Source organism: Chenopodium album, chromosome 19, assembly GCF_948465745.1.
Source record: "Chenopodium album chromosome 19, dcCheAlbu1.1, whole genome shotgun sequence".
Classification (NCBI taxonomy): domain Eukaryota; kingdom Viridiplantae; phylum Streptophyta; class Magnoliopsida; order Caryophyllales; family Amaranthaceae; genus Chenopodium; species Chenopodium album.
Genome location: NC_137852.1, coordinates 10722034 through 10748734, shown reverse-complemented (window position 1 = coordinate 10748734; position 26701 = coordinate 10722034). Strand labels below are relative to the sequence as shown.

Genomic DNA, 26701 nt, shown 5'->3' with positions numbered 1-26701 from the left:
AATAATATACTAAGGACACACCAGAAATTGACATGTGTCATTGCTAGTGTGTCTATTGACCTTTTATTATATATTATTATTATTATTAAAATTATTACTATTACTATTATTATTATTATTATTATTATTTTAATCTTTGTTAAGTCTTTTGAAGGGTATCCTTCTTAATTCTGCAAATTTAAAATTAAATTTTCCTTATTTTTTTTAAGGGAAAAATTGCATAATTATATATCACTGTATATATGTTAGGATAATCATGGTATATTTAGTGAATATTTTCTTGGTGATTATTATTGTTACCTAAATTTTGTGAGATAATTGATGGTGGGAATATATATTCATATCTTTTTCATTATTGTATCTTTGTCATATTATTTGTTTCTTTAAATAAATTTTTATTTTTTAAAAAAATAAATAAAATATACTATGGACACACCAGGAGATGATACGTGTCATGGCTGGTGTGTCTTTTAGTATATATTATTGATTATTGATTGATTGATATCTATTGCATAAATACGATTAATATGTCTTTGAACTTTAAACTTGAGAATCATTTATTTTAATCACCATCCTCTAAATTGATTTTTTTGTCAAGATACTATGGATAGGATAAATGATGCATTCTTGTCAGCATACAAAATACGAGTAATTTTTAAGGCTAATGAGATCTAATTACGATTGATCGAATTCAATCGGGCGTAAAATTAAAACATAATAACAAATTAACGAGTGAATAAATTCATTTAGATTAGATGTAATAAGTTCAATTCACATAGGTTTGTGTAGGTAAACAAACACATCTGAACACCATGAAAAAAATCAGCATCCCCTAACAACAGTCAAAATGTCTAATACTGCAATAAAGTGACATTTTAAAAGTCTAATACAACTTAAATAGAGTTTAGACCATTAAACCCTTTTTTAAACAATACCTAAAAATAAAATAAAAAATGCACATTATCTTCCCAACAGTCCACTTGTTCAAACTTTACAATACTTTATAAACTTTCAAAAAAAACATTATTATATAAATTCCTTCCTTATTTTACTCAAGTTTTTTCTTGGACTACCCAATCAAAAAACAAAACCATTTTTATAAAATAATCACAAAATCAAACCTTAAAATATACAACTTCCAAAAAAAGAATATTAATACAGTATTAATTAGGGTATCAGTATAATATAATGTATAAAAATAAAAATAGAATACAAATAATTAAGACATAATATATGAATTAAAACTTACTATTATACGAACATATAAATTCGTCATTTTTATCATTAGATCAGTGTTATCGCTCTTCCTTTTTTCTCATCATCATCGATTCATCGTCTTCGATTTCGTAGATCGTACGAGAACCAATTTTCTCTCTCCTCTTTTTGGATTGATTCTTGCATTTTATTCTTCAGCTAATCCGCACTTAATCAGGTACTACATTTATTCTTCATTTTTTTGTCGAATTTTGATTTTGTTGATTTGTTTGATGATTGATTGTACTGAAAGAATTAGGTTTTTTTTGTTTTGTTGTTTTTTCGGAAATGATTGATGAGAAATTACGTTGATTTTGGAAAAATTAGGGGAATGTGTAGTAATGCTGTAATATGTATGTGAAATTTGTGTGAATTTGATTGTTTTTGAATTGAATTGTGAAGTTTTGTTGATTATTTTAATTTGGTGGTTGATTGTTTCAGTTTAAAAAATAGCACTTTTTGACGTTTGGTTTCCTCTTGTTCTTGGAATTAATTTGAATTTTTCTTGACTTGATTACATTATATTTTATGATGGTATTGTATAATTTGATGTGACACAAAACCTAAATTACTGGATATTATTCTCTTGCGTCATTTTTGTTCAAATTAGTGTGTATCTTGAAATAAACTCATTTTTAGTTGTAATTATTGGATTTGTCAGTTGTAATTTACATGGTGTATTATGAGCTTTTGGATTTTGGCAGTCTGAAGCCCTTGGATTGTCGTCTCATTCTGCGTGTATATTTAAATTGAGTATTTTAGCAATTGGGATGTAGATGTATTTGCATTGGTTATTTGGAAAAATGCAATTAGAAAACTGGGTTTGTTTATTCCTGTAATGGTTCTTGTTTCGAGCCTTGCTTGATTCACTGTTTCATTCCGTAAAAGGCGTTACAGAACATAATTATTTAATCGTAGCCACTGGGGTTATTTAGATGAAACTGAGTTGAAAATTTGCTAAGTTTTGTAGGGAATTATTTCTGGTGGCCTATGATTAATGGGACGCTGTTTTTAGGTAATTACGAGTAACTTTTTTTTTGCCCTGAGTTTTGTGGTCTACAACAAATATCAAGATATGATATATGTGTAGTTTGTTACTTAATTGTCAATAAATTTCATGTTTAGGCATCGTTGCCCTGAGTGCTTAAAGGATTTTGAGCCGGTGTGAAATTTCTTGTCAGCCACCTGATAAGTGATAACAAAAGCTCTATGCCCACCAATTAGAAGCTTTTTTACATTTTTGAATGTTTAGTATGGCATGGAAGTGAATACATCAATAGAAAAGACTGCTTTTGATTTTATTCTTGGAAACCAAGTGATTACTTGTCTTAATTTGTGAATTATGTCTTTCAATGCAGGGCAATCTGGTTAGGATACCATTTGAGCCAATCAAGACTATTGTTATGTGGGATTTGAATTGTGAATGATGTGCAATTCCAAGATAATGCCAGGTTTCTAAATGAAGACATCTCGTGCATGGCAGTTACGTGTAAGAGACCTGGTGACTATGCCTGGGTCGCGTCAGCGGCCACATATGAAGAGGCCAGTATGGATTATAATACTGGTCTCTATGGTGTGTCTTTTTCTCATTGCTGCCTATGTCTATCCGCTCCGAAATTCTGCCTCCTGCAGTTTCTTTTCCTCTAGTGGCTGTCTAATTTATGCTGAAGAAGAATCCACTCCTACTAGGGAGCTGACCGATGATGAAATTTATAGCCGTGTTGTAGTTAGAGAAGTCTTAAAAACACCTCATGTTGAATCTAAAAACCCAAAAATTGCCTTTATGTTTCTGACCCCAGGTACCCTACCTTTTGAAAGACTCTGGGATAAGTTCTTCCAGGTAACTGCTCATATCCCTTCTTTCCTTAGTTTTCTGTCATTATTTGGTTTATGTCTTGTTTCTCTTGGCTTTCATCTGAATGAGATTGTTTTTCTGGGTTGTGTGTCTTGACACTGCATTGAAGCATTTTTGTTTACATTGTCCTTATTTTCTTACTCATGTGAGGAGTTGATGTTTCTAATCTAACCTTGTGCAATGGATGCATCATCATGGTCTCCAATGCAACTGTTTGACCATAAATATCTTTAATTGTACATTAGTAAGAATTATAAAAATTTAATATTTGTATTATTGATTCCGTGGGTGGATTTACCTGTGAAAATATACATTGAGATGAAACTTAAAAGATATCACGTGACTATTTAAATGAGAATTTACGGTTAAAATAATATAAAATTGAAGTTTGACCCTCAAAAGAGAAACGGTGCAACTATAAGTGAACAGAGTAAGTATTGTATATCTCTCTGTTCACTTGTATGGAGATGTTATCCTCCCAAGGGCTAAAAGGTCCGCGAAGATTTTGCTCCCCTCATTCTTTGACTTGTATTTTGGAGGCTGGGAGGGGTTGATTGACTTTTGGAGATTAATTATTTAGGACATTTCTGTTGTAGAATATATGGGGTGAAGATGTAAGAGCCTGAGACTTAGTACACTGGTATTTGTAATTGTGCTTGTACGGTGCACATAATAATTTTCAGGTATTCTGGCCAATGTGTATTAAGGAGTGATTGAAAGAGTAAAGTAAACAGAAGAGCGCTGGCAGCATAGATGCCACATATGTAATGTCCTCTAAATTCACAATCAACTTGGGTTTAGGTGATTGCTAAAACTGTTACTTTTTCCTACTGGTATTTAGGCTTTATGCTTTATGTTTGCTTTCCTTCTTGGGGACATATGGCATAAATACCACACATCAAACACCCTTTACACACATGTTCATTGGACCAGCAATGTACAAGTGTCTTAGTTAGGAAGACTTGTATGTGAGATGATTGGGAGTTTGGGACTGAAACTCTTCTGTCACTTGTCTGATATGAGTAAACCGTGCTTGAGCTCGTCTACTTGCTCCAAAAGGCTTGAACAGCTCGAATTTGGATTTGAGGAATTCAATGCTTTTGGATTGAGTCATCATATTGCTTTCAAATCAAAGTATTATTTGCACGTATGTTTTACGTTGTAGTTTTTATATTTTCTATGATTGCTTATTCGGAATTTGATTCTCTTATGTGGTCATATAATAAAACATGTCTACATATTGGCATGAAATTTTTAGAATAAGGCCTATTTCTTTGATTGGGAATGTCCGAATACCATAGCCTTGCCAGCTATCCTAATTTTACACTAGCATATTAGGGTTACTATGGTTTTTGGAGTTGAATTTTGAATTCTACCAATACATGGGCTTACAGAGTTAATAGCATTGCTCTAGATTTAACACTTTATTGTCCTTCACTTTTGTCACGTTGATTTTAGATACTAAAAAGACTGGCATTTGTATAATTTCGGACTCACTGACCCGTCTTTACTCTAATCATCATATAAATGATATAACATGTTTTTTTGGTCCTCAGGGTCATGAAGGCAGATTTTCTGTATTTGTACATGCATCAAGAGAAAAACCAGTGCATGTTAGCCGTTACTTTCTTGGTCGTGACATACGCAGTGACTCGGTAAATTTGTTACTTTGCTGTTAATTGCTGAGTCTTACCTCATATATTTTCTTGTATTATCAGTGAACATTGTAACATGATTACTTTTAAAGACAAAAAAAAGCATGTGGATGGGAAAAAAAAAAAGTCATGGTCATATTATTTATTTGGCTGTTAATAGCAGCCAATGGACTATTATCAAATTAATATTCTTCTGTTGCAGCATAAGAACAAATCTTGAAGTGGTATTTGTTTTGAAATTTCCGCTAGAGTTACTCTAAAACATTAATAGTTGTTTGGACAAGGAAATGAAAGAAAAATCTCTTGGTCTATTCTTTGTCATTCTCTGTATTAAGGAAGCTTATTTATAATGTTCTACCAGTATTATGCAGCTCAATATTCTTTTATTGTGTTTCCAGCATAAGTTGCATATCCAATATTTCAACTATTATTTGTTGTCTGTATTTTTTGTGACTATTCAATGTATAGTGTTAGTAAAATTTAATTGGCTGCTTTCTAATGCTAAATCTCTTGAAGACCTATACCTATGATTAATTCACAAATCCTCCATGTGAACTGTGATCTGAGAAATGTGAATTGGTACTATTTAGTGGTTCATTTGTGGACTAATATAACATACAAGCCTACTAGGTAGCAAATCGTGTTCCCATACCCACACTTATACCACGAATTAGGTAAAACTACCCTGAACATAAGACATATTGCAGGTTTTGAACTTTTTTTTTTTTTTTTTTTTTTGTTTTGATGAGAAATTACCCTTTTTTTTTTTTTTTTATTTTGCATGTAATTTGACATCGTTTGGTAATTAAATAATATTCTGATATATACCTCTGTCAAAATTTTCACAGGTAGTCTGGGGTAAAATCTCAATGGTTGATGCCGAAAGGAGACTACTTGCTCATGCTCTTAAAGATCCTGATAACCAGCACTTTGTATTACTGTCAGACAGGTAGGTACTTTTGATTAATTGCTTTTGCTGTACCCTGGTACATATTGTTTGGACTTGGAAGATAAGCTCAATATCAAATGTCATCATGATAACATTTTTTTTTTGGTCTTTGCAGCTGTATACCGCTTCATAATTTTGATTATATCTACAACTATCTCATGTTCACAAATGTCAGCTTTCTTGACTGGTAAGAAGCTAATTCTGCAACGATAATATTGTGACTTAGTGCCTTAATTGTTCTCAAACACCACATGGTTTCTAAATTCTTGTATAATCATGGGAATTGGATGTTGTATAGCTTCCACTAATATCTATGAAACTCAGACCTGGCTGCTAGTTTATGGAAGCTACATGTTTAAGTGTCAACTTATCCATCCTTTGAAGTCTGGACATGGTTAAAATTGAAATGAAGTGTCAAGCATCCAACTCATGGGTGTTTGAGGTTAAATGAAGAGTTTGAGTAACGTAGGTGTTGAATTTGAGTGTTATTTCCAAAGTTCAGCATTAAAATCAATTGAATCTAACATATCTGCTTTTCATTTATCATTGTTTGTCACTAGAACATTTCATATTTCTGTAGTACAACTATGTTGTTTAGAGCTGATACTGCTTCTTTGTCTAATTAAGCAATCATATTTTACTGTTTTTTTTTTTTTATATTATTTTTTTTTTCAAGTTTGCTTGATGAATCCAATATCTGTATATGGCCTTGAAAATGAACATCAATATATGTTTATTGATGTTGATTTTACACTTCTTTTTCTGATATATTTGTACCCTTATTTTGTTGAGACAAAGCTAATCAGCCCTGATTTTCTCTTTTCAGTTTTCTTGATCTAGGACCACATGGTACTGGAAGATATTCTGAGCACATGTTGCCTGAGATTGAAAAGGATGACTTCCGGAAGGGATCACAGGTATTAATTAACTCAAATCTAGCTTATGTGACTATTGGACTGCCATATGTTTCACAGTTGATCTCCCTTTGTTAAGAATTATGCCACCATGCTTGTCAGAATTTAGTCAGATTGAGTTTGAATGTGTGATAACTTATGTGTCTTTTCTAACCAAAAATAGTAAAAAGAATGAAGGATTTCTGTGTGTATTTTTCTATCTCATTTGTATCCTTTATCCCCTTGTTTAAATTATGGTTAATACTAAGGATTCTTATTTTTGAGGTTCTTTAACCAAAGTTCTCATTTGTAACTCAATGTGTAAACTCGCTGAAGAGAATTTAGTTTCCATTTCAAATTATCCCACTAGCAATTCTTTTGGAAGGTTATTTATTTCTTTGTTTTCTGCACTATGCACTTGCATTAAATTAGTGTGTTAAATACTGAAAATCGAAATTATTCTGATAGGAAAACTAATTTGGACCTTTTGTGTATTTCTGAGCTTTCCTTCTGATTTTATGTGCTGTATAGGTCCTCTATAGAAGCATATATTCTGTTCAATAATCATAGTCAACCGTTGCCTATCTTGAAAGTACTGGTAAAGTCATGCATGTTAGAATATAGAAATTAGAGAAGAAAAGTTGTGGCCTTCAAGATGATAAATTTTCTTGTAGAAAACTTGTATTCAGGCCTCCTTGTCTTGTCAATTTCATGTTGCGGCTTCTGCCAACTTCACTTTTCCTGATTAGGGTAAGTTTAATCATCCTTGATTTCAGACAAAAAAAAAAAAAAAAAAAAAAAAAAAAAGGAGATTTGAGTAGGTTTTCCATGAGTTGATGTACTTAGGGAATGCTTTTTGAGTAAAAGTCACTCAATCCTCGAAGACAAACTAGTTTTTTTTCCCTCTGTTTTACAGTCGTATTAAGGAAACTTTGGGCTTAGTACTTTTTTGAGCATCTCTATCCTTTATTTACGGTTCTCGCAGTCTCTCTGTTTGCACCTTTATATCTGAATCTGCTGGTCATTGTGTGTGTGTGTGTGTGTGAAGGGGAGAGAGATAGAGAGAGAGAGAGAGGGATCCGTTCGTAACTGTAGATCTTTGTCTTCATGCTTCTCTTGTTTGCTACTTTTAATTTTCTCTGACATGTTATTTTTCCCTGTGATTGAGAGATAAAATTTAACTTTTATAAATTACTTTTTCAGTGGTTCACCATGAAACGCCAGCATGCCCTAATTGTTATGGCTGACAGCCTATACTACAGAAAATTCAAGCTATATTGCAGGGTAAACTTTACAATTTATTGTATTTGTTTTGATTCTATGTAAGATTTCTGCTTTCTTACAGGGGCAGTGTCTTGCAATGATGATTTCTATTCTTTAGAGTATTGTTCTTTGAATTGCTATTGCATCCCTTCATATGCATTTGGCTTGAAGGTTACATAGTTTTCTTCTGATGTACATAACCTTATCCTGCCTGCACTTCATTTGAAGTTACAGCCAACTGTAGCATCTTGGAATAAGGGTCAACAGTAACCAACACTTTGAAAAGGTTTGGCCTGTGTTTCTAGGACTTTTCATTTTACCTCAAGTACCCTCCTTAACCCTTGGACTTGGGTATGATCTTTTGATACCTCTTTTTAATTAAAGTGTGACACTTAAGACTTGTACCAGTGTCTGCTCACAATACCTGAGTCCGAGCACAGGGTTGTTTATATTTTACTCACTCTCTCCATTCAGTATTGTAACAAGGTTGTGCAAGTTTACTCTTGAGTGACATGCTAGCTAACTCTAAGTTGTTTTGAGTACAAAATCCTTTACTATGTGAGGTTCCAGTATTTCCAAAGCTTGCGCATACTGGTGGAATTGAGCAAAGTTTGGAAAGTGAACCTGACGTGGATTGAACTTTGAGTGTTCCGATTGACCGATCCTCTCCTGGAATCTGTTCATCTTTTGTGCAATACATATGATTGTTACTGAAGAATGAAGTTATTGTCTTTTTTAAATTCACCTTTATGCCAATAATTTGGTGCTTAGACTTTGGATATGGCATAGTGTCACAACTAGTGAAGTTTTTTAGTGTTTCTCTGCTGCTAGATTGTTAACATTTTGGATTATGTTGAAGTAGGTTTTTTCTTTTTACTTCCACAGCCAGGAATGGAGCACGGGAAGAACTGCTATGCTGATGAGCACTATTTGCCAACTTTCTTCCATGTCAGTAGTCTACTCATATAAATTTTCCGTCTGGTAGATTACCTTGTTCTGTATGTTCCTGAATTTTTGTTTATATATATGTTCAGATGACTGATCCTGGAGGAATAGCTAATTGGTCAGTGACATATGTTGATTGGTCTGAGAGAAAGTGGCATCCCAGGTCCTTTAGAGCCGAAGACATCACATATGAGCTTCTAAGAAATATGACAGTATGATTTCTGTACAGTTTGACTTTTGCTTTTGCAGTCATTGATAATGAGTAATTTGCTAACTTTTTTTGGCATGATGCAGTTTCTTGATCAGTGTGCGCATCTGACAAGTGATGAGAAGGTATAAATTATTTTTACTCTACCACTAAATTCTTGAGAGAAGACTTGAACATGCATGGTAGTTTTTGGCTGACAATGTACCTTAGACTTGAACCACTTGATAAATAAAGTTTTTTGTGTTACAGAATCCAGTGACAATAACACCATGCTTGTGGAATGGACAGAAGCGGCCTTGCTATCTATTTGCTCGGAAATTTTATCCTGAGACATTAGAAAAGTTGATTACTCTTTTCTCCAATTATACGGTGGTATAGTGGGAGAACTTCATTCTTTATGGTCGATTGATATGGTTGACCTCGTATTTTTTGGTATATATAAACAATAGGATGCAGCGAGGTTTAAACATGGAGTATCCTTGGATGAATTTACTGCACACAACCATTGCAATGTTCAGAAATGTTCGGTGATCGGCTAAGCTATCAGCAATACAGCATTGCTTGACATGAGGGCAAGGAGATGAGGGCTTGATTTCTTCCAATGGTTCCTGCTTTGTAGGCCAACTATGTGCAGTCCCTTCTGCCTCTCCTTAGAGCTCTTCTTGTTTGGTCATTTATAACCGTAAAATTTTGGGTTGCAGATACTCGATTAGGCTTGTTTTTAAGCGAGTAGATACTCCTAGTATATTTAGTCCCTCTTTGTTTGGGGTGTAGTATTATTGAACCTTGTATTTTAGTGCTGTGAGCTTTTGCTTTTGGTAATGAAATATAAGTTAGAGAGATTTGTTATGTAGAATTAGTTAAAGCCAATATGATTACTGTATCTCGAGAAAAAGTAAAAAAAAAAAAAAAAAAAAAAAAAATCACCAAATAATGGATTAGCTAAAAATGACGCATGGAAGTGATCAACAGATACATATATAGGTGGAGAATTGTACTCCATCAAGTTAAACAGCAACTTGTACTTAATGTGACCAGAGTATTATGAAAAATTCTGTTAAATAAGCATGCAATAATTTTGGAACAATTCTAGCTCAAGTATTACTTGACAAGGAAAAATGTTCCTATTATAATGATGAGGTGTAAAAAAAAAATGATCGAAAATGCCTTGAAATTTTATGACATTATTTATTTATTTATTTATAGAGTAGTATTATTTTGTTGGCCAATGGCAAAGGGACTTTATTTAGCAATTGAATGGTTAAAATATTGCCCTCCCTATAACATGAGAAAGGAACAAAGAGTGAGGGACAGCTTAGATGGTAAGAGCTTTCCTTCCACTTTCAGGAGATATTGGGATCAATTCTCATCGCCGCCTTTGGCTCTCTAAAATCCCACCAAAAAAATGGTTGAAATGTACCATAACTCATAACGTCGTCAACTATAAAACTTACCACATTATATGGCTTCAATTGTCATAAAATCTTAGGCAAGTTGCTATTACACGCAACTAACATCATGGTTGGTGTTTAAGGTCATGCTTCCCCACGCATGACCTATAATTGGTGTCAGCCATTTGTCTATTGTAAATGCCCAAAATGTTGTTTACATAGCCCAACCACATACTTCTATAGCTTTGGAACTCGATTTATGCTTGCAAGCATGATAATCAAGAAACAATTTGTAAAGGCCCCTTGTATTGTGTCTACTTTCGACTAGCTCGTACCCTATAGAAAGGCAAAAAAATGTTGTTTGACAAAGTAGTGCATGAGCTTTAAAGATATAGTTTTTTGACAAAATTTGTGCAAGTTTATTGCAACCTATTGACTTAAAAGCAGTAGAAGCTCAAAATTGAATTTGGTATATGTAGTTGCAATTCGTTTACAGGAAATTGGGAATGCCTATCATATTTCACAATAGATTGGATGGTTCATAAGACAGACCGACATGCAATGTGTCCACATTAGACTTCAGCTATTGTGGGCGGTGGAGATTTCAGCTTTTGGATTTAGCATCATTTCCATCAGCCTTCGTGCTTGTGGCAGATTCCACAAAAATCAGTCGTCCTTGAACTATCTGCATTGAAAGAAAAGTAACAGCTCAGAAGGCAACCAAGTGAACTTTGCTTCTTGGTCAGTCCAGGAAAGAAGAAACAAGAGAACCAACAAGACGAGAATCACAGGAACAAGCAGTTACTTAAAAACTTTCGAACATATTCTTTGCCAATAAAAATAGCATTGATTGGTGTAGTTTCCTGCCAATAAAAATAGCATTGATTGGTGTGGTTTCCCTTACGTCCTTACAAATTGAACCACCAACCACAAATATGTATGATAATAGCTACTAAAGTAACTAGGCATCAGAACTAAGTTATAGAAAGTAAAATTTGCAAGTATGTATCCATCAAAGCTTCCATGAGAAATTGGTAATGAAACCATAGATAGCCACAACAATCTTCCTGGAAGGTAAGCTTCACACATAGCACATCATTATATTTTCTTACACCAATTTCAGCAATTTGATCCTTGTATTTAAATTTACATTTTTTACATAAATGTTAAACAAGCAAACACCACAGTCCTATGAAAACCATGTCTTTCCATGTACCTACGACAAATTCAACGTATAATGAGAACTCCAAATAAACACTTCTTTCTCAAATGAAATTGAAGAACACTTTTTCAAATCTCCATCAGGCCGTCTTCCAAATAGAAAACACTCTCCTCCTCAAAGCTCAATTCCAGATGTCCCCATCTCAAAGTCCCAAAGAAGCCACTTATACAAAGTGTCGTCCAATAGCAAGAAAAAGTCTTGATTATAATTTGCTATAAATCTCTGTAAAAAATTTATTTTCTCCGTTTCCAACCTTTTTTTCTCCACCCCAGACCTTTGGTACATGCAACAATACAATACAGGAAAACTCCAACACCACCCACCATGGCATGTATAGCTTATGTACTGATGTTCACTGTTCATAAACTGTAAAAACCAGAGTATTACCTACTTAAAGGCCTTTCTGTAGGTATCCCCTCCACTTCCATTTAAACAGTAAGGTACTTTTTTTTCTTTTTTTTTTTTTACTTGCAACACTTCTAATTTCACGTTTGCCAATAAAATTTAACCACAACTATATAGTTATCAATAAGTAAAAGTTGTAAACACTTGATATGGAGTATTATGAAAGTTCAATCAAAACGAATTTAATGAGATCCCATATAACTACATTTTCCTTAATTATAAATCAATAAAGCCAGTCAAAGAGGAGTATGTGAATAGATAAGTCAAATGTTGCAAGTAAAAAGAAAAGGAGGAAGTATTATTTTTAGTTAGACTCCTCATTAGAGTAAGGGAAAAAACATTGAAATCTGATATATAGGGCTATAGGCAATTAGGCACTAAATGTATTGGAATTTCTTGCACTAATAAAGATGCACAACATGAGTGCAAAACTTCAATCTTCATCTATGAAGCACAAAAATGTACTTTTTTACGTTTCAACATTTTGAAACACCCATGGAAAAGTACAAAACGCTCCGAAAAGCATCGAGCTAACAAAATTCAAACATACCAATATACCATGTTGTCAATACGTTCAAATTACCAATGTTAGACCAGAATAAAAAGTGGCTTGTGACATATGAATATAAAAGGCACAAAATTTCAAAGAAAAAGTGGACAAATTTTGAATTGCTTATCAGTTATCAATAACCAAAACCCAAAATATACTCAATGGAGCTGTTACAATTTGCAATTTTTGGCAAAGCCCGAATTACAAATTTACAATCCCAAATAATGCAAACCCAAAACTTCAGGCAAGTTTTCCCAAATTCAAAATGTAGCCCCACAACACAAAACAAACAAACTGAAAGCAAGTAGAATGGTGAAATTATGAGAATGAAGTATAAAATTACCCTGCCATTCAAACCCTTAATAGCTTTATCCGCCTCCTCTTCCGTCTCAAATGTAATGAAACCAAATCCCTTAGTCCTTCCAGTTTTGTTATCCATGATCAACCTAGCTGTAAACAACACAATTGAATCCCATTTAGCATCACAGCTGAGAAAACCACAATTCAATGGCTAAAACTTTCACATATAGTAGAGCAACGACTCAATCAACAATCCAAAAGATTAAAATATGTGACCATTGCAATCTACCTTCTTTAACCTTGCCGAACTGCGAAAACATGTTGTGAAATTCATCATGTTTTGTGTAAAATGAGAGCCCTGCATCGTTTCGCCAATATACAACCAATCAAACAAAACACTATAACATTAACAATCTGAATTTACCTAGTAATTTCAAGTATCTTACTGCTGACAAAGACCTCGGAGCTATATCTAACAGTTGAAAACCGAGACTTCAATACCGTAAAGCATCGGATATTTGCCGCAATTCTCATCATTTGATTCTTACAATTTTCTTAATCAAATCAGGGAATTCCTCATTAACATATTGGGCATTAATTTCCCAAGTTCAACCACCAAATGGGTTCAATTTCTCCAGATTAATGTATCATTATACACCAATTTTCCTGCACCAAATTGCATTTTCTCAATTAAGGAGAAAGGTCCATTTTCATGGTTTCTTCCTAATATTAAAAAGTAATATTAACCAAAGCCTGCAACACATTAGCAACCAAAATGGATTCAATTATCAAAATAGGTCAAAAAAATAGGTTTAAGTTCTTCGAGTCTCGATAATCCAGCTAAGAAGAACCCTAAATTGACAATACTGGCAACTAAATTAACGATTAACACTAGATTGGGAAATTGATATTCGATAATTAGCAAAATAAAAAATACCTAGAAGCTGGCAAACTGCTTCAATGGAGGGGAGAAAGCTCGCAAACCGCTTCAATGGAGAATTCAGAGTGCGCTTCAATGGAGGAGAGAGAGTGTAGGAGGAATAGTATAAACATGCATATGATATCCAACGGTTAGTGTTTGACGACACCAACAAAGTGTTAGTGTAAATACTGTAAAAATGATTTGGGATCGATTGACATAAATCTTATACCAGTAAATTATTATACGATTGATTTTAAAAGTTTAAAAAAGCGGGGTTACAATAATTTAATGAATAGCGGTGGTTGAAGCACAATTTACACATACGAAAGTATCACGTAAGTTTCTATTTTTCTCTCTCCTCATGGGAATCTATTTACGAAGTAATTTTTTTTTCTGCCAGGGATGGCAACGGGTCGGACTCGAAGCGGATTATGCTAAATCCGACTCCGACCCGACAGGAAGTCGGAGGCCAAATCCAACTCCGACTCCAACATCCGACTCCGACTCAGACTTCAATATCCGACCTCCGACTCCGATCCAACCGGACTTCGATTTTTTTTTCGTTATTCAATATACTTTGAGAAATCGGGCCTTTACACCCACACCCAATGCCACCATGACTTACACAAAAATCCACTATCTATTGGAGGTGGAATCGAATAATCCATCAAAGCCGGACATTTTTCGGAGTCGGATTATTTTCTCGGTTTTTTTGTAGGATCTGACTCCGACCCTCCTCCAACTAGGAGTCGAATTATTTTAACGGAATCGAACTCAGATTACTTTTTTCTCAGACTCGAAGCGGATTTTTTACCTCGAATTGGGGCGAGGTAGGGTCAGATCCGGACTGGTTGCCATCCCTACTACACTTCTTCTTCTTTCTCTCTCCTTTGTTCTTCAATTTCCTTCTTTTTTTCGATTTTATCTTGATTTTGTAACATAATTTTTCTGTTTTGATCAATGATTCATTTTCTACAGCCAATTTCGAGGTATGTATGTTCATCTAATTTTTCACCCACTACGGAAGCCACCGCCGCCATTGCCGCGAGCTTAAGCCTCGTCAACAGTGATTTGACGGTCGTTGAGTGTTTGGTCTTTCATTCCTTCGATCGCAACATCAAGCTCTTCTTTGTTTCCGAATGTAACAAAGTCAAATCCTTTGTTTTGTGAGTAACAATAGTAGCAATAGTAACATATCAAAGTAGTAGCAAAAATTTTCGAATCAAAGTAACTGAATTTGGGTTACTTTTGAAAAAAACAAAAAAAACTAACGAGATTTTGATACTTTGTTTTGCAATTTGCATATGTGGCTTTATTACATTTGTGAAAAAAAAGGGGGTCACTTTTGTGAAAAAAAAAAAACAAAGGCCTCTTTTGTGAAAAAAAAAAAGAGTCAGTTTAAACTTTAAAGGTCACTCTTATGAAAAAAGGGTCACTTTTGTGGAAAAAAAAAGGGTCACTTTTGTGGAAAAAAAAGGGTCACTTTTGTTATTAAAAAAAATAAAAAATAAAAAAAATCACTTTTCTTAAAATATTAGATGTACAATAAAATTATTGTAAACTTGGGGCATGCAAAAGTTTTTGTTATACGATATTTTTATAAAGAAAAAAAAAAAGAAAAGGGACAAAAGGAGTAAAATTAGCAAAAGAAAAAACATCCAAGAGAAATGAAGGAAGTTTTAAGACTGTGAATCAAGAATAAGATTTAAGAAAGTTTTCAAAGAGTGGTTAAAACATTTGAGTAAATACATAAAGGTTTGAGAAAACTTGAGCAAAAGAAATCAATACCGTTCATTAAAGAATATGAGATAAAATAATAAAAATTATATCAAAATAAATTTCGAAAGCATATATATATTCATGATACGTCGTTGACATGAATTGTCTCCCTCCACATTGCCTTATCCAACACCATAATTTCCTCAATTCCCAAATCCCAAAGCAATCACCACTCTCAATCATCCTCTTCCAAGTTTTTTTAGGTCATCCCCTACCTCTCACAATCTCACGATCCTAACACTTTGCAATTCTTCAAACCTCTCTATTGGAGCGTCACTTGGTCCCCTACTTATATGGACAAACCATTTTAATTAAGCGATTCGCCTTCATCTTGTACTCAATCGATGTAATCTCTACTTTCTTTATAATTATCTCATTCCTCAACCAATCCTTTCTAGTATGACCACACAATCATCGCAACATATGCATCTTCGCCATTCGTCTTATGTACGTGACAATGCTTTATAGCCCAACATTTTGTACCATATAACAAAGCATGTCTTATTGTCATTCGGTAGAATTTCCCCTTTAATCTATGGGGTATGCCGGGATCACATAAAAAATCCGTCGCGCTCTTATAAATTTAAAATAGGTTTTATAAAAAAATAAATAAATAAATAAACCAGTAAATCTCACTTATTTTAGAAAAAATAAGTATAATAAGTAAAATTAATCTAGGAAATATAAGTTATGACGAGAGTTAAGCTTTCAAATTTCAATATAATTAAAATAATGATTAATTAACCAGCAAGTTTAATAGTTTTAATAAACTACAGAGTGTAATAAGATAAATAATTTCAAATAAGATAAATTTTGCATTAAGTGAATAAAACATTAAAACCTATTTAGAATTACATGAGCGCAACGGATTTTTTAATAAGCTACAGAGTATAATAAAATAAATAATTTTAAATAAGATCAAATAAGATAAATTATGCATCAAGTGAATAAAACACACTCTTACTCCCTCCGTGTTTTAATAAGTGTTACAATTTGACTTTTTCACTATTCACATAATGGTTTTGACTTTAGTAATTTACTAATATATAATAATAAATATTAATATTGTATAATGCATTGTTGATTACGTTATAATGTATATTCTCATAATGTCAATTATCTATAATTTTACTAACATATACTCCCTCCGTCCCCGAAAGAACGACCCATTTGGGTTGATTACGCGGGTATTAAGAAAGTTAAATAAAAGGAAGTAAAAGTATATTGAAAACATAAATTTACATGCATGGGGTTTGTAAAAAAATAGAGAGAGAAAGTAATTAAATTACATGGAAAATCACATTTTTATACGGGGAAACTAATTTTGCACAAATATTGTTGCAAATTGGTGGGTGTTTTAATGAAAATGGGTCATTCTTTTTGGGACTAAAATTAGGCCAAATGGGTTATTCTTTCAGGGACGAAGGGAGTAATTATATAGATTATTAGTCAAAGTTGTGTCTCGATATGCGTGTTTGGTCAAAATATAATACTTGTTTAAGTGCATAACTTTGACTTTACATTATTTATGGAGAGTTATTTTTTTTAAGTGCATAACTTTGACTTTACATTATGTATGTACTAACTTTGACTAAGTTGTTGTTGTTTTTTTTTTTTAATTTTTTTTATTTATTATTATTATTATTTTTTAATGCAATAGGAAGGGGTGATTTCATTAAATATATTTTAAAGTAGTGTGTATTATGTAAACGTTACAAAAATAATCACAATATATATTTTCCCTTTTTTTAACACAAACAATATATATTTTCATGTTTAAAACTTTTTTAAAATTTTAATTAATGACATATAGACTATAAAATATATTAATAGTCAAATTTATACGTTGAAATGCGTGACGGTCAAAGTGATGAATGTAAAAAAAAAGATGGGAGTAAGATTTTTCACATCTCTTAATAATTGTCACACTTCTTTTGACACGTATTTTAAGAAAAAAAGTAGGTGGGGACCATATATTTGAGTTGTTTAATGTGAAGTTGTATTAATGTGAAACAAAGTTTTTAAATCCAGATTCTTGCTACATGAATGGGATAATGTGAAACAAATTTTAGTTTATATTATTAAAACAGAGACGTGAGACACTAAGAGGGTGAAACAAATCTCGTCAAAAAAAAAAAAAAAAAAAAAAATAAAGAGGGTGAAAAAAATTAGTGGACCATAATAAGTAGTGTAAATAATTTTATTAAAGTGGTCATATACGGTTATGGTATTTATTTGGAAATGTGTCAACTGTTTTAAAACAACAAAAAGAGATATATGTGTCAATTTTAAAACAAAAGGAGTACAGTAATAACTAAGGGTCTGTTCTAGTTTATTGAACTGAACTGAACTGAACTGAAAAATAAGCTGAAGAGAACAGGCCTAATAGGGTCATGTTAAAGAGATAGATACCATAAAGTCCACAAAGATAGTGAGTGTGATTGTTTTCTCTTCCTCCATTTGTCTATGTTTTTTTAATAATTAACTAAAGCGTTTAACATGCGTACCATAGATAGCCATAATTAGAAAGCTCTTAAATTTTGCATTATGCCACAAATTGAGTTGTTGACAGTTAACATTAACTGGAAAAAAAAAAATATGTAAACAAATTTTTTAAATAGTATAAATGTTTGAAATTTTTCATCATAGCTCTATATATATATAACTTTATATTAAAGGCGAAACCAGGAATGACACATGTCATTTCCTGGTTAAAAATTTTCCCTCCAAAAGTTTTCTTTTTTTATTTTTTTTATTTTTTGGCCAAAGCTTCTTAGAGAAGTTTTAAAACTTTGTAATGTAATTCTTAGCTATTTTTATTAGTCGTGCATATATTTTTTACTCTGTTTTCTTTAGAATGATAAATTTTAATTTTTTTTTTTGTAATTACAGAACTTTCATCATATTTTGCAATTAGGTATAATTTTTTTATAATTAAATAGTAGTCTTAAACTAATGACAAGTATTAAAAATTACCGTGCATGGCACGAGACTTAACCTAGTATATATATATATAAAGAAACGGTTAAAATCAACTATGGTCCGCACAATATTCATTAGAATTTACTTGATAACTCCTATGTTAGGGCACAACAATAACTTAACACCACCTCCATCCCACCCGACCCGGCCCCTCCAAATCTTTTTTGGTCACATTCAATATCGCGACTTGCAAGAGCAACTTCGACTAATTGATTTATTCTTATATAAGCCTTTATTGATAAAATAGTATTTAACGACAATATGTAATAAAACTTTTATATTTAGAGTGTAGTTGTTCATAATAGATGTTACAAACTATCTGATATGTGTTCAATCCACGTAATATTCTAATTATGAAACTACTCGTATACATTATATTTTGTTAAAAAGAAGAACATCTTGGATTTATTATCAAATTATTTACCTATTACGGAGACACGGAGTACTCTATTATTTAGAGGAGATGGTTTATATTATTGAGATCATCGTCCCTAAATTTCACAAGATTATAAATGGATAACCGTTTCTAAATTTCACAAGATTATAAATGCGAAATTCTTAAAAAAAACAATAAAATCTAGTGAATATTCATAACTTAGGGCCTGTTCATATTTACTGAACTGAGCTGAACTGAACTGATTGGAGCTGAACTGAACTGAACTGAACTGAGCTGAGCTGAAATGAATATTTTATGTGAGAGGGAAATTAAGAGCTGAACTGAACTGAACTGAACTGGTTGAAGCTAAACTGAACTGAACTGAACTGAAATTAAGTAAATGTGAACAGACCCTTAGAGCTACCTTTTATACTTGCGAGTCGAGGAAGGAACGCGTCTCACTTTTCTATTTTTTAAAAATAAGTTTTTAAAAAGTTTTGCAGTATCTTGTTTGTGTCTAGTCATAACACTTGTTTTGTGGAATAATCATCATTCTTTAAAATGAGAAATGTCGTATATTCATGGGCATATACCTTTAATTTGTCCATAAGAATGACCCTTATTTATTACGAAGTATATGAGTAACATTAGTCAATTTAAAAAATTAAGTAATCTCATTTGTTTATTCGTGTAACTTTCTACTTTTATTTGACTACTAGTTTAAGGTCCCGTGCAATGCACGGTTTTAATTAATCAAATTATGAATTACAATGTTACTATAACATTAATATATATATATATATATATATATATATATATATATATATATATATATATAAAATTAAAACAAATACTTGAATTTCTCTTCAAAAAAATTTAACTTGAATTAATTTTATATTGTTATCAAAAGTTATTGATTACTAATCATTAAAAAAAACACTCAGATTTAATGATTATATTGTTTTATATGAGAATAAAATTTATGTTAATTATAACCCGTACAATGTAATTATATACCCCATATTTCCCTATTTTGTTGGCATGTTTTGACCGGCACAATATTTTATATTATATTATAAAAGGAAAAATATTTTATACAAATTTAATTGACTTAACTTTTATGACAATTGAATAATTAAGGTTTTTTAATTTTTGATTTATATTTATGTTTATAGTTATTGAATTGTAGCGTTATTATTATAAATAAATCAAAAAATTTATAGTAAAAGCTAAAGTGTCTAATCTTGGTTGGAGCCAAAAACAAAACTTTCAAGGAAAAAAATACATTGTAGAATTAATGATACGAAGTACGGGATTAATACATTGTTCTAATTTAATATATTACCTTATATGTTTGTTTAATTTATTACAGAAAAATACCTATTATAAAAAAAATATAAAAAATATGCATATAGAATATATTTCGAATATAATTGCCAAATTGAAGGTTAAATATTATAGATTATATAAATTGATATCAATGAAGATTTTGTACAAAAAAGAAAAAAAAAAAAGCTAAGGAAAGAAAAAAGTGGCGGGAAATTTTTTAATCAGAACATGACAAGTGTCATGTTAGATTCGCTTTTAGTATTATGTAATTGATTAAGAAAATAATTCCACTTGTTTATAAGAGTAATTTCATGTTTCCATAGTAGCTAGTATCCGTTTTTGTCAAGGTAACTCAATTTGATTACTGGTGTAACCCTTATTAGTTACTCCATCCGTCCCTAAATTACATTCCCCTTTGGAAATTTACACGGGAATTAAGGAGGAAAGAATAAGACAAATAACAATAATTAGATAATGCAATGGGAAGTACAAAGATAGAGTAGTTATTACTCATGACATGTCATCAATCCTTTGCAAAAAAAAAAAAAAAAAAAAAAAGAACCTATCACATGCTCCTAATTGAAAATTTTTAACCAATTATATTCATTGTAATTTGGCACAAGGATTATGAGTGAGATTGGGTAAGGATGAGTGATATCACATTAAATATAAAAAAAAAAAAGAGTTGATTTACTAAAAAAAACTTACCAAAAATAAAAAGGAGGAATGTAAATTAGGGACGGAAGGAGTATCACTTTTAACAATTATACTACAGCATATCATGTGGTTAGTTACATATAAGATTTTTTTGTTTGAATGACTATCACACTAAAAACATAAAAATGGAAAGCCAAGGTGTATGAAAGCAAAAATGTGGTGTATGAAAGCAATAAAGTAGAGCAATAAATTCGACTCATTGTTGTCTCATTATCTTACTACTTCTAATTTACAATATGTTTGGCTAGAGTGAAATAGATGTAAAGGAAGAGTTGAGAAAAAGAGAGATGCATCATCCTTTATTTTGATACTCCGTATTTAATATAAGAAAGGAAGGGGGGGATCCATTTTCCTTTCAGGGCTTTTTAATAAACCAAATTCCTCCCCTCCCCTAACCTCACCTTCCCTTTCCCTCGTGCCTTTGTCCTTCATGCATCTCCCTTTCGTGTCACTATAGTTAGTTAAACATATAGTATAATGACTAAAAGTAATTTAATATTTTATAGTGAATCCTAATGTCCTCATAAATCAAAAATGTTGTTTTAATTATAGAGTACAAGAATGCAAAACCTCTGTGGAGTTAATCTTAGAATTCTGTATTACTCCGTATAAAGCTATGTTCTCTTTACCTTAAATAGTTTCAATTTAGTAAAAACGTGTTCAATAGAAATAATTTTATTTCAATAAAACAACTTTTTAATCAATAAGAGTCAGTAAAATAAATGTTAATTAGTAAAAGTCAATAACTTTAAAGAGCAAAGATAAAAGATACTCTGTAATTAGTAAAAATAAGTTTTAATAAGAAAAACTGATTCTAGTTCAGTAAAATTGATTTGAATTTAGTAAATTAGTAATAATTTTCGGTTTAACAAAAATAAGGTACGTGAAGAGAATGTGCCTAGTATGTACATTTTAACTCGTTGGAAAAGGAGAAAAAACTCTCTCCACCTCTTACCAACTTTATTTTCATTGCATCAATTTACGAAAAAACAAGTAATAGAAAATACACGTGCCATCACATAACTAAGTATTATTTCATGCCAAAATTTTGTTAAAAAGATTACTCCATATTTAGTATATATGTATGAAGTTAAAAAACTATGGTGATATATGGGAGAATTGCAAATAGATAATACACATATCATCACATAACTAAGAACGCACTATTTATCACGGGGATTTTTTCTTAAATATATTTATATGCCTTCAACATAAACTCCGTATGGTATCCTTTATTATTAGTTTTATCTTTTTTAAAGGATCCTCTACAATTTTTTTTTTTTTTTTTTAAAGGATCCTCTACAATTTTCTTTCTTTTTTTTTTTTTTAGGAATCCTCTGCAATAATGTTTTATTATTTGTAAAAAATCCTCTATAATAATTACAATCAGACAATATCTTTTAGATTATGGTAATATTAGATACTTATACATCTTTTTTGATACATAATCCTTCATCAATAATAAAATTATATCCAAAGTCTATCCTAAATTCACAATTATACTGTCATTTATTTTAAAAATATTTATTATTCCACTTGGAAAAGCAAATTTTCCTCTTTGATACACAAATACATAGAAAAATGAGCTCAAGATGAAATCTTGACCGTCCAAAAACGCGGGAAAACAGTAACACCCTTCCATTTTCTTTTATTTTTATTTTTTTTATTTTTTACATTAATTCAATTCAATTTATTTATTATTTATTCATAAAATAATGACAACCAAAAAGAAGCTGTGAAATTGTCAGTTATCTTACACTTCCTTCTTCTTCCTCCTCTTCTCCATACTTATTACAGTACCAACAACAACAATCACTTTCTCTCTCATCCATTTTCCCTCTCTAAAAAAAACCCCCATTTTCTGATTTTCTCTTTCTAAAAAAACCCTTCATTTTCTCTCTCCAAAATGCCACCAAAGAAGCGTAGAAGTGAAGTTGACGACCTCGCCGGAGAAGTGAAACCGACCGTCGAAGTTCCGTCGTTAAGAAGGGTGACTCGGAGTTTGACTCGTGGTGACGCGGTCCCACCATCACCACCAACTAAGGTGGCTTCCAAGAGGAAAGGGAAGAAGGCCAAAACGACGGCTGAAGTGCCCAAAACGACGGCTGAAGAGGAGAAGAAGGATGAGACTGATGATTCTGAGGAAGAAGAAGAAGAACCTGTTGTTGATGATGGTGATGCTGGTGCTTCTGGGTCTGGTTCTGCTGCTGCTACTACTATCATCATTGAGCATTGGTATAAATTTCTTCTTCTTCTTTAATTTTTCTCTCTTTTTTGTGAGTTTTTCTGGGTTTTTGGTGAATTTTGTTTTAGGGGTTGATTTGTTTATGGAAGAAAGAAAATGGGTTTTCATTTTTCTGGGTTTTCTGTGGGTGAATTTTCTGGGTTTCTTTTTGTTTTTTGAATGTGTGCATTTATTTTCTGGGTTATAATTATATCTGGGTTTGTATTTTGCAGTAATTTTTTTTGGATTTTTTTGGGTTTGTATAAGGGTTTTAAAGATTTTCTGTCTTCGTTTGTTTGGGTTAATAATTGAAGTTCTTTTGATGGTAATTGATAATGGAAGTTCATGTCATTATTATCGTATTAATTGTGAAATTATTGGTAAAATTTTGAAGAAAGTGGACGATTGTGTTGTGTGTGTGTGCTACATTTTGTAATTTTTTGAGCCATTATTATCTGACATTTTTTTGTTGTGTCTTCTGTACTGTGTTCTTTGACTATTTGGAATGTTGGTGCATAATTTACGTTTTAATAATGTGTTAATATAAGATACAAATAGCCAATGAGTAGTGTATTCGGGATTATCTAAATGGGTGAATTTAGATGAATTTTGTGTCACTCGACTTCTTGAATTTGCATATGGTTTTTGCTTGATACCTTTCTTCATTATAATTATCAATGGATCTGCTTCGAAATTCAATTTACAATGTATTTTGGAGTTGTGTTTCAACATTTGACAAGTATGCAAGAATTTGTATCAAGGGATTTGTGATAATGTGGACTCACATTCTGCTAGTTATATCATTAGGGTAGTGAGAATGTTCCTGAAATTGTGCTTTTGGCTTTACTTTATTCGGAAAAGATGTGTTGGGGTGAGGGTAAACAAGATGTTGTTTTGGTGGTGATAAAATGTATGTATGCTATATGATGGCAAAGGCGGGGAATGTGGGATAACTGTTCTCTTTAAGTCATTAGAAGAGAATCTTTGAGATCCTGTGCACGAGCTGATTTTCATTAACAATAACAACTTATGGAAAGAATTTTGCTTGGAAGATTTGAAACACGTCTGATTTTAGTGTATTAGTTTAAGCTTGTTCACATAAGGCATCATTTACAATTTGCGTTTATAGTTCCCAAATTCTGAAGAACTTTCTGTAAGATTGCATAGGATAAAAGTTTGCTTTGTGCTCTGATCGAGTCTTAGATTGCATGGTGGTCTGTAAATTCAACTTTCATCTGATTGGGATGCTGTGTACCTTCATTGACTAATTACATCTTGTTTATTTGTTTCGTTATTGTCATATGAACTTTGAAAAGCTGAAAGCTGTGCCCAGTTACTCATATGGCTATTAAACTAGCTAGCCAGTGGTTATTGTTTTGCTTTTTTTTTTTTTCAAGCCTAAGATGTTAGTTTGCTAACTTGCCCCAAGTATGCCTTCTTCTCCACATGTGTGTAGCAGAAAAATTTAGGAGGGATAGTCAGACAACCTGCAAGGCTTGTCCAAGTTTGTAGCTTAGTTAAATTCCACATGCTCATACTGATTGATTAGCTTTGGTGATAGATATTATTTCTGATGCATACATGATGTTCAACTGTTCAAGTGCATTTTATTGGCTTTTTCCACAATCATAATTGATTAATAACAGATTAAATAGTGCTTACGTTTTATGGAGGTGCCTCTAATATCAACAACGTCGACAACTGGACATGTTTATGCTTCAGTTTTACTTAATTTTTTCTCCGTTTCCCTTTGCAGTACGCAAGGGCTATGCAAGTCATTCGCAACCAAGGCTGGAGAAGTGCGAGCAGGCTTAGAGCAGGGTTTACCTGGTACCAGAGTGCTGATTAACCCTGAGCCGGTTAGTTTAACTATCTTGTTCAGTTTTCCTTATTTTTGCAGTGTGAAAGTTCATCCTCTGATTGTGTACACCTTACTTCTCACACAATATTATTACAAATTTACAACCACCTTGAACGGGATAAAGGGATGTCAAATGCCATGCAATTGTGTTGAAGTGCTTAGATTGTGAGTTGTGATAGGTCTAAGCATTCATATAGTAAAGCCATTTCACATGCTTTTAAAATATTGACATCATGCTTTATCAGTCAATCACAATACGGGCCTTTAAATGGCTCAGATTTAGGCAAAATTGCATACTATCTCCGTTTCATGTTTTTTGCAACTTTGGATTATTTTATATCTCACAAAAAATGGCCAAAGTTGCAAAAAACATGAAACAGAGTTAGAATTTTGTATTAGGTAATATTGAAAACCTTGGCTGTTTTAATATTTGATAAAAAATTTCCCTCTGAGAATAAGTAAGTTTTCATTAATAATTTAATATGGTGCCTTCTGTCTTTATGTCTACTTTAATATCCCCTTAAAGCTTAAAACTCATAAAGTTAGAAGGCTTGATTATTAATAAAGGCTGTACTAGCCCCTTGCTTTGGGAACTGATGTCATGCATTAAAAGAGAATGAACAGACATGATAATGCCATGTTAGTTTCTATTCTTAGACTCAATAGCCCCTCTTAAATATTGACATTTTTCTCTCGTTTTTTAGCCAAGGAAAGGATGTTTTGAGATTCGGGCAGAGGGTGAGAATGAACAGACATTCCTTAGTCTTCTGGTAAGCTTCTTGCTTTATTAGTACTCCTATCTCATCATGCTTGTCCCAAGTATAATTGTTATACTTGAGCCGTTGAGTGTAGGCATTGTTGTATATTACTTGTAAACACTTGATTGATGGTTTGTTTTACTTGATGTATGAATTGCAGGATATGAAGAGGCCATTTAAAACACTGAAGGAACTAAGCATGAAGGAAGTCATCGCAGACATCATCGAGAAGATTCAGGGTTGAAGGTTGGTGTGAACCTGTGCTAAGCTGAGAGGAGCTTCATTCTTTTGTGGGTATTTGAGAACATTTGCTAAAATGTCAGCAATGAGCCATATTGCTTAAACTAGCTAGACCATTCTAGTAGTATTTCGTAAACCTAGAAACTAGTATATTACAATTGATGTAATAGGGTTAATACTCTTAGCTTATATCTCATTTCAAAACTGTACACAGGTGCTAGCGTGATCACTGATTAGTCAGTAGTCACTTTGATCAGAGCTTAAACTCAACTTATCTGATGATTCTGATCATCACATTTCTGCTATGGAAATTATTGTAGCTAGCTGGTTTTCTCTACACAGGCTCTACTTGTGGTTTAATTTTGATGTGAGATTATTATGTGATTTTGATCTTGCATATATCTTGTTCTGAGCGCGTCCCATTTGTGCTTGTTTCTCACTTGTTAATGGCTCAATAGTGAATAAGCAGGTACCATTTCTTCCCTTGAGGTTTTCAACTCTCGCAAGCATTGAAGATAAGTGAACTTAATTTATTTATATATTTGTAATGATGCATGTTTGTTGTTTTATTCATATGAATGTTCTACTCTTGATGAAAATACAAGCTGTCCTGCTAATCATAT

At 32.2% G+C, this 26701-nt stretch overlaps 3 protein-coding genes across 4 annotated transcripts; 2 read left to right on the top strand and 1 right to left on the bottom strand.

Moving 5' to 3' along the window:
- Positions 1 to 1211: 1211 nt before the first annotated feature.
- On the top strand, positions 1212 to 9862 carry LOC145594624 (glycosyltransferase BC10-like). Its single transcript, XM_081650952.1, has 11 exons — positions 1212 to 1432; positions 2613 to 3094; positions 4666 to 4764; positions 5613 to 5713; positions 5829 to 5900; positions 6540 to 6630; positions 7810 to 7890; positions 8755 to 8817; positions 8904 to 9026; positions 9109 to 9147; positions 9272 to 9862. The coding sequence occupies exons 2-11, from the start codon at positions 2714 to 2716 to the stop codon at positions 9398 to 9400; spliced, it is 1179 nt and encodes a 392-aa protein (XP_081507078.1). The 5' UTR covers positions 1212 to 1432; positions 2613 to 2713; the 3' UTR covers positions 9401 to 9862.
- Positions 9863 to 10863: 1001 nt separating this feature from the next.
- On the bottom strand, positions 10864 to 13986 carry LOC145595177 (organelle RRM domain-containing protein 6, chloroplastic-like). Of its 2 annotated transcripts, none has more exons than XM_081651557.1 (5): positions 13828 to 13986; positions 13337 to 13643; positions 13180 to 13248; positions 12934 to 13040; positions 10864 to 11098 (listed from the first exon to the last, which is right to left on the bottom strand). In XM_081651557.1, exons 2-5 carry the CDS (start codon positions 13425 to 13427, stop codon positions 11018 to 11020), a joined length of 348 nt encoding a protein of 115 aa, XP_081507683.1. In that variant the 5' UTR covers positions 13428 to 13643; positions 13828 to 13986; the 3' UTR covers positions 10864 to 11017. The 2 variants fall into 2 exon arrangements, with proteins under 2 accessions (XP_081507683.1, XP_081507682.1); XM_081651556.1 differs by having other exon boundaries at positions 13337 to 13556.
- An 8760-nt stretch (positions 13987 to 22746) lies between these two features.
- LOC145595784 (uncharacterized) lies at positions 22747 to 26475 on the top strand. Its single transcript, XM_081652206.1, has 4 exons — positions 22747 to 23230; positions 24976 to 25078; positions 25785 to 25850; positions 25999 to 26475. The coding sequence occupies exons 1-4, from the start codon at positions 22902 to 22904 to the stop codon at positions 26080 to 26082; spliced, it is 582 nt and encodes a 193-aa protein (XP_081508332.1). The 5' UTR covers positions 22747 to 22901; the 3' UTR covers positions 26083 to 26475.
- The last annotated feature ends 226 nt before the right edge of the window (positions 26476 to 26701 follow it).

Excerpts from the sequence above, each read along its gene's own strand:
- LOC145594624 (XM_081650952.1), top strand. The coding sequence starts at position 2,714 with ATGAAGACATCTCGTGCATGGCAGTTACGTGTAAGAGACCTGGTGACT. Across the intron at positions 4,765-5,612 it reads GTGACATACGCAGTGACTCG|GTAGTCTGGGGTAAAATCTC; the intron begins GTAAATTTGTTA and ends AAATTTTCACAG. Across the intron at positions 9,148-9,271 it reads ATCTGACAAGTGATGAGAAG|AATCCAGTGACAATAACACC; the intron begins GTATAAATTATT and ends TTTGTGTTACAG.
- LOC145595177 (XM_081651557.1), bottom strand. The coding sequence starts at position 13,427 with ATGATGAGAATTGCGGCAAATATCCGATGCTTTACGGTATTGAAGTCT. Across the intron at positions 13,041-13,179 it reads GTTCGGCAAGGTTAAAGAAG|CTAGGTTGATCATGGATAAC; the intron begins GTAGATTGCAAT and ends TGTTGTTTACAG. Across the intron at positions 11,099-12,933 it reads TTAAGGGTTTGAATGGCAGG|ATAGTTCAAGGACGACTGAT; the intron begins GTAATTTTATAC and ends CTTTCAATGCAG.
- LOC145595784 (XM_081652206.1), top strand. The coding sequence starts at position 22,902 with ATGCCACCAAAGAAGCGTAGAAGTGAAGTTGACGACCTCGCCGGAGAA. Across the intron at positions 23,231-24,975 it reads ACTATCATCATTGAGCATTG|TACGCAAGGGCTATGCAAGT; the intron begins GTATAAATTTCT and ends TTCCCTTTGCAG. Across the intron at positions 25,851-25,998 it reads AGACATTCCTTAGTCTTCTG|GATATGAAGAGGCCATTTAA; the intron begins GTAAGCTTCTTG and ends TATGAATTGCAG.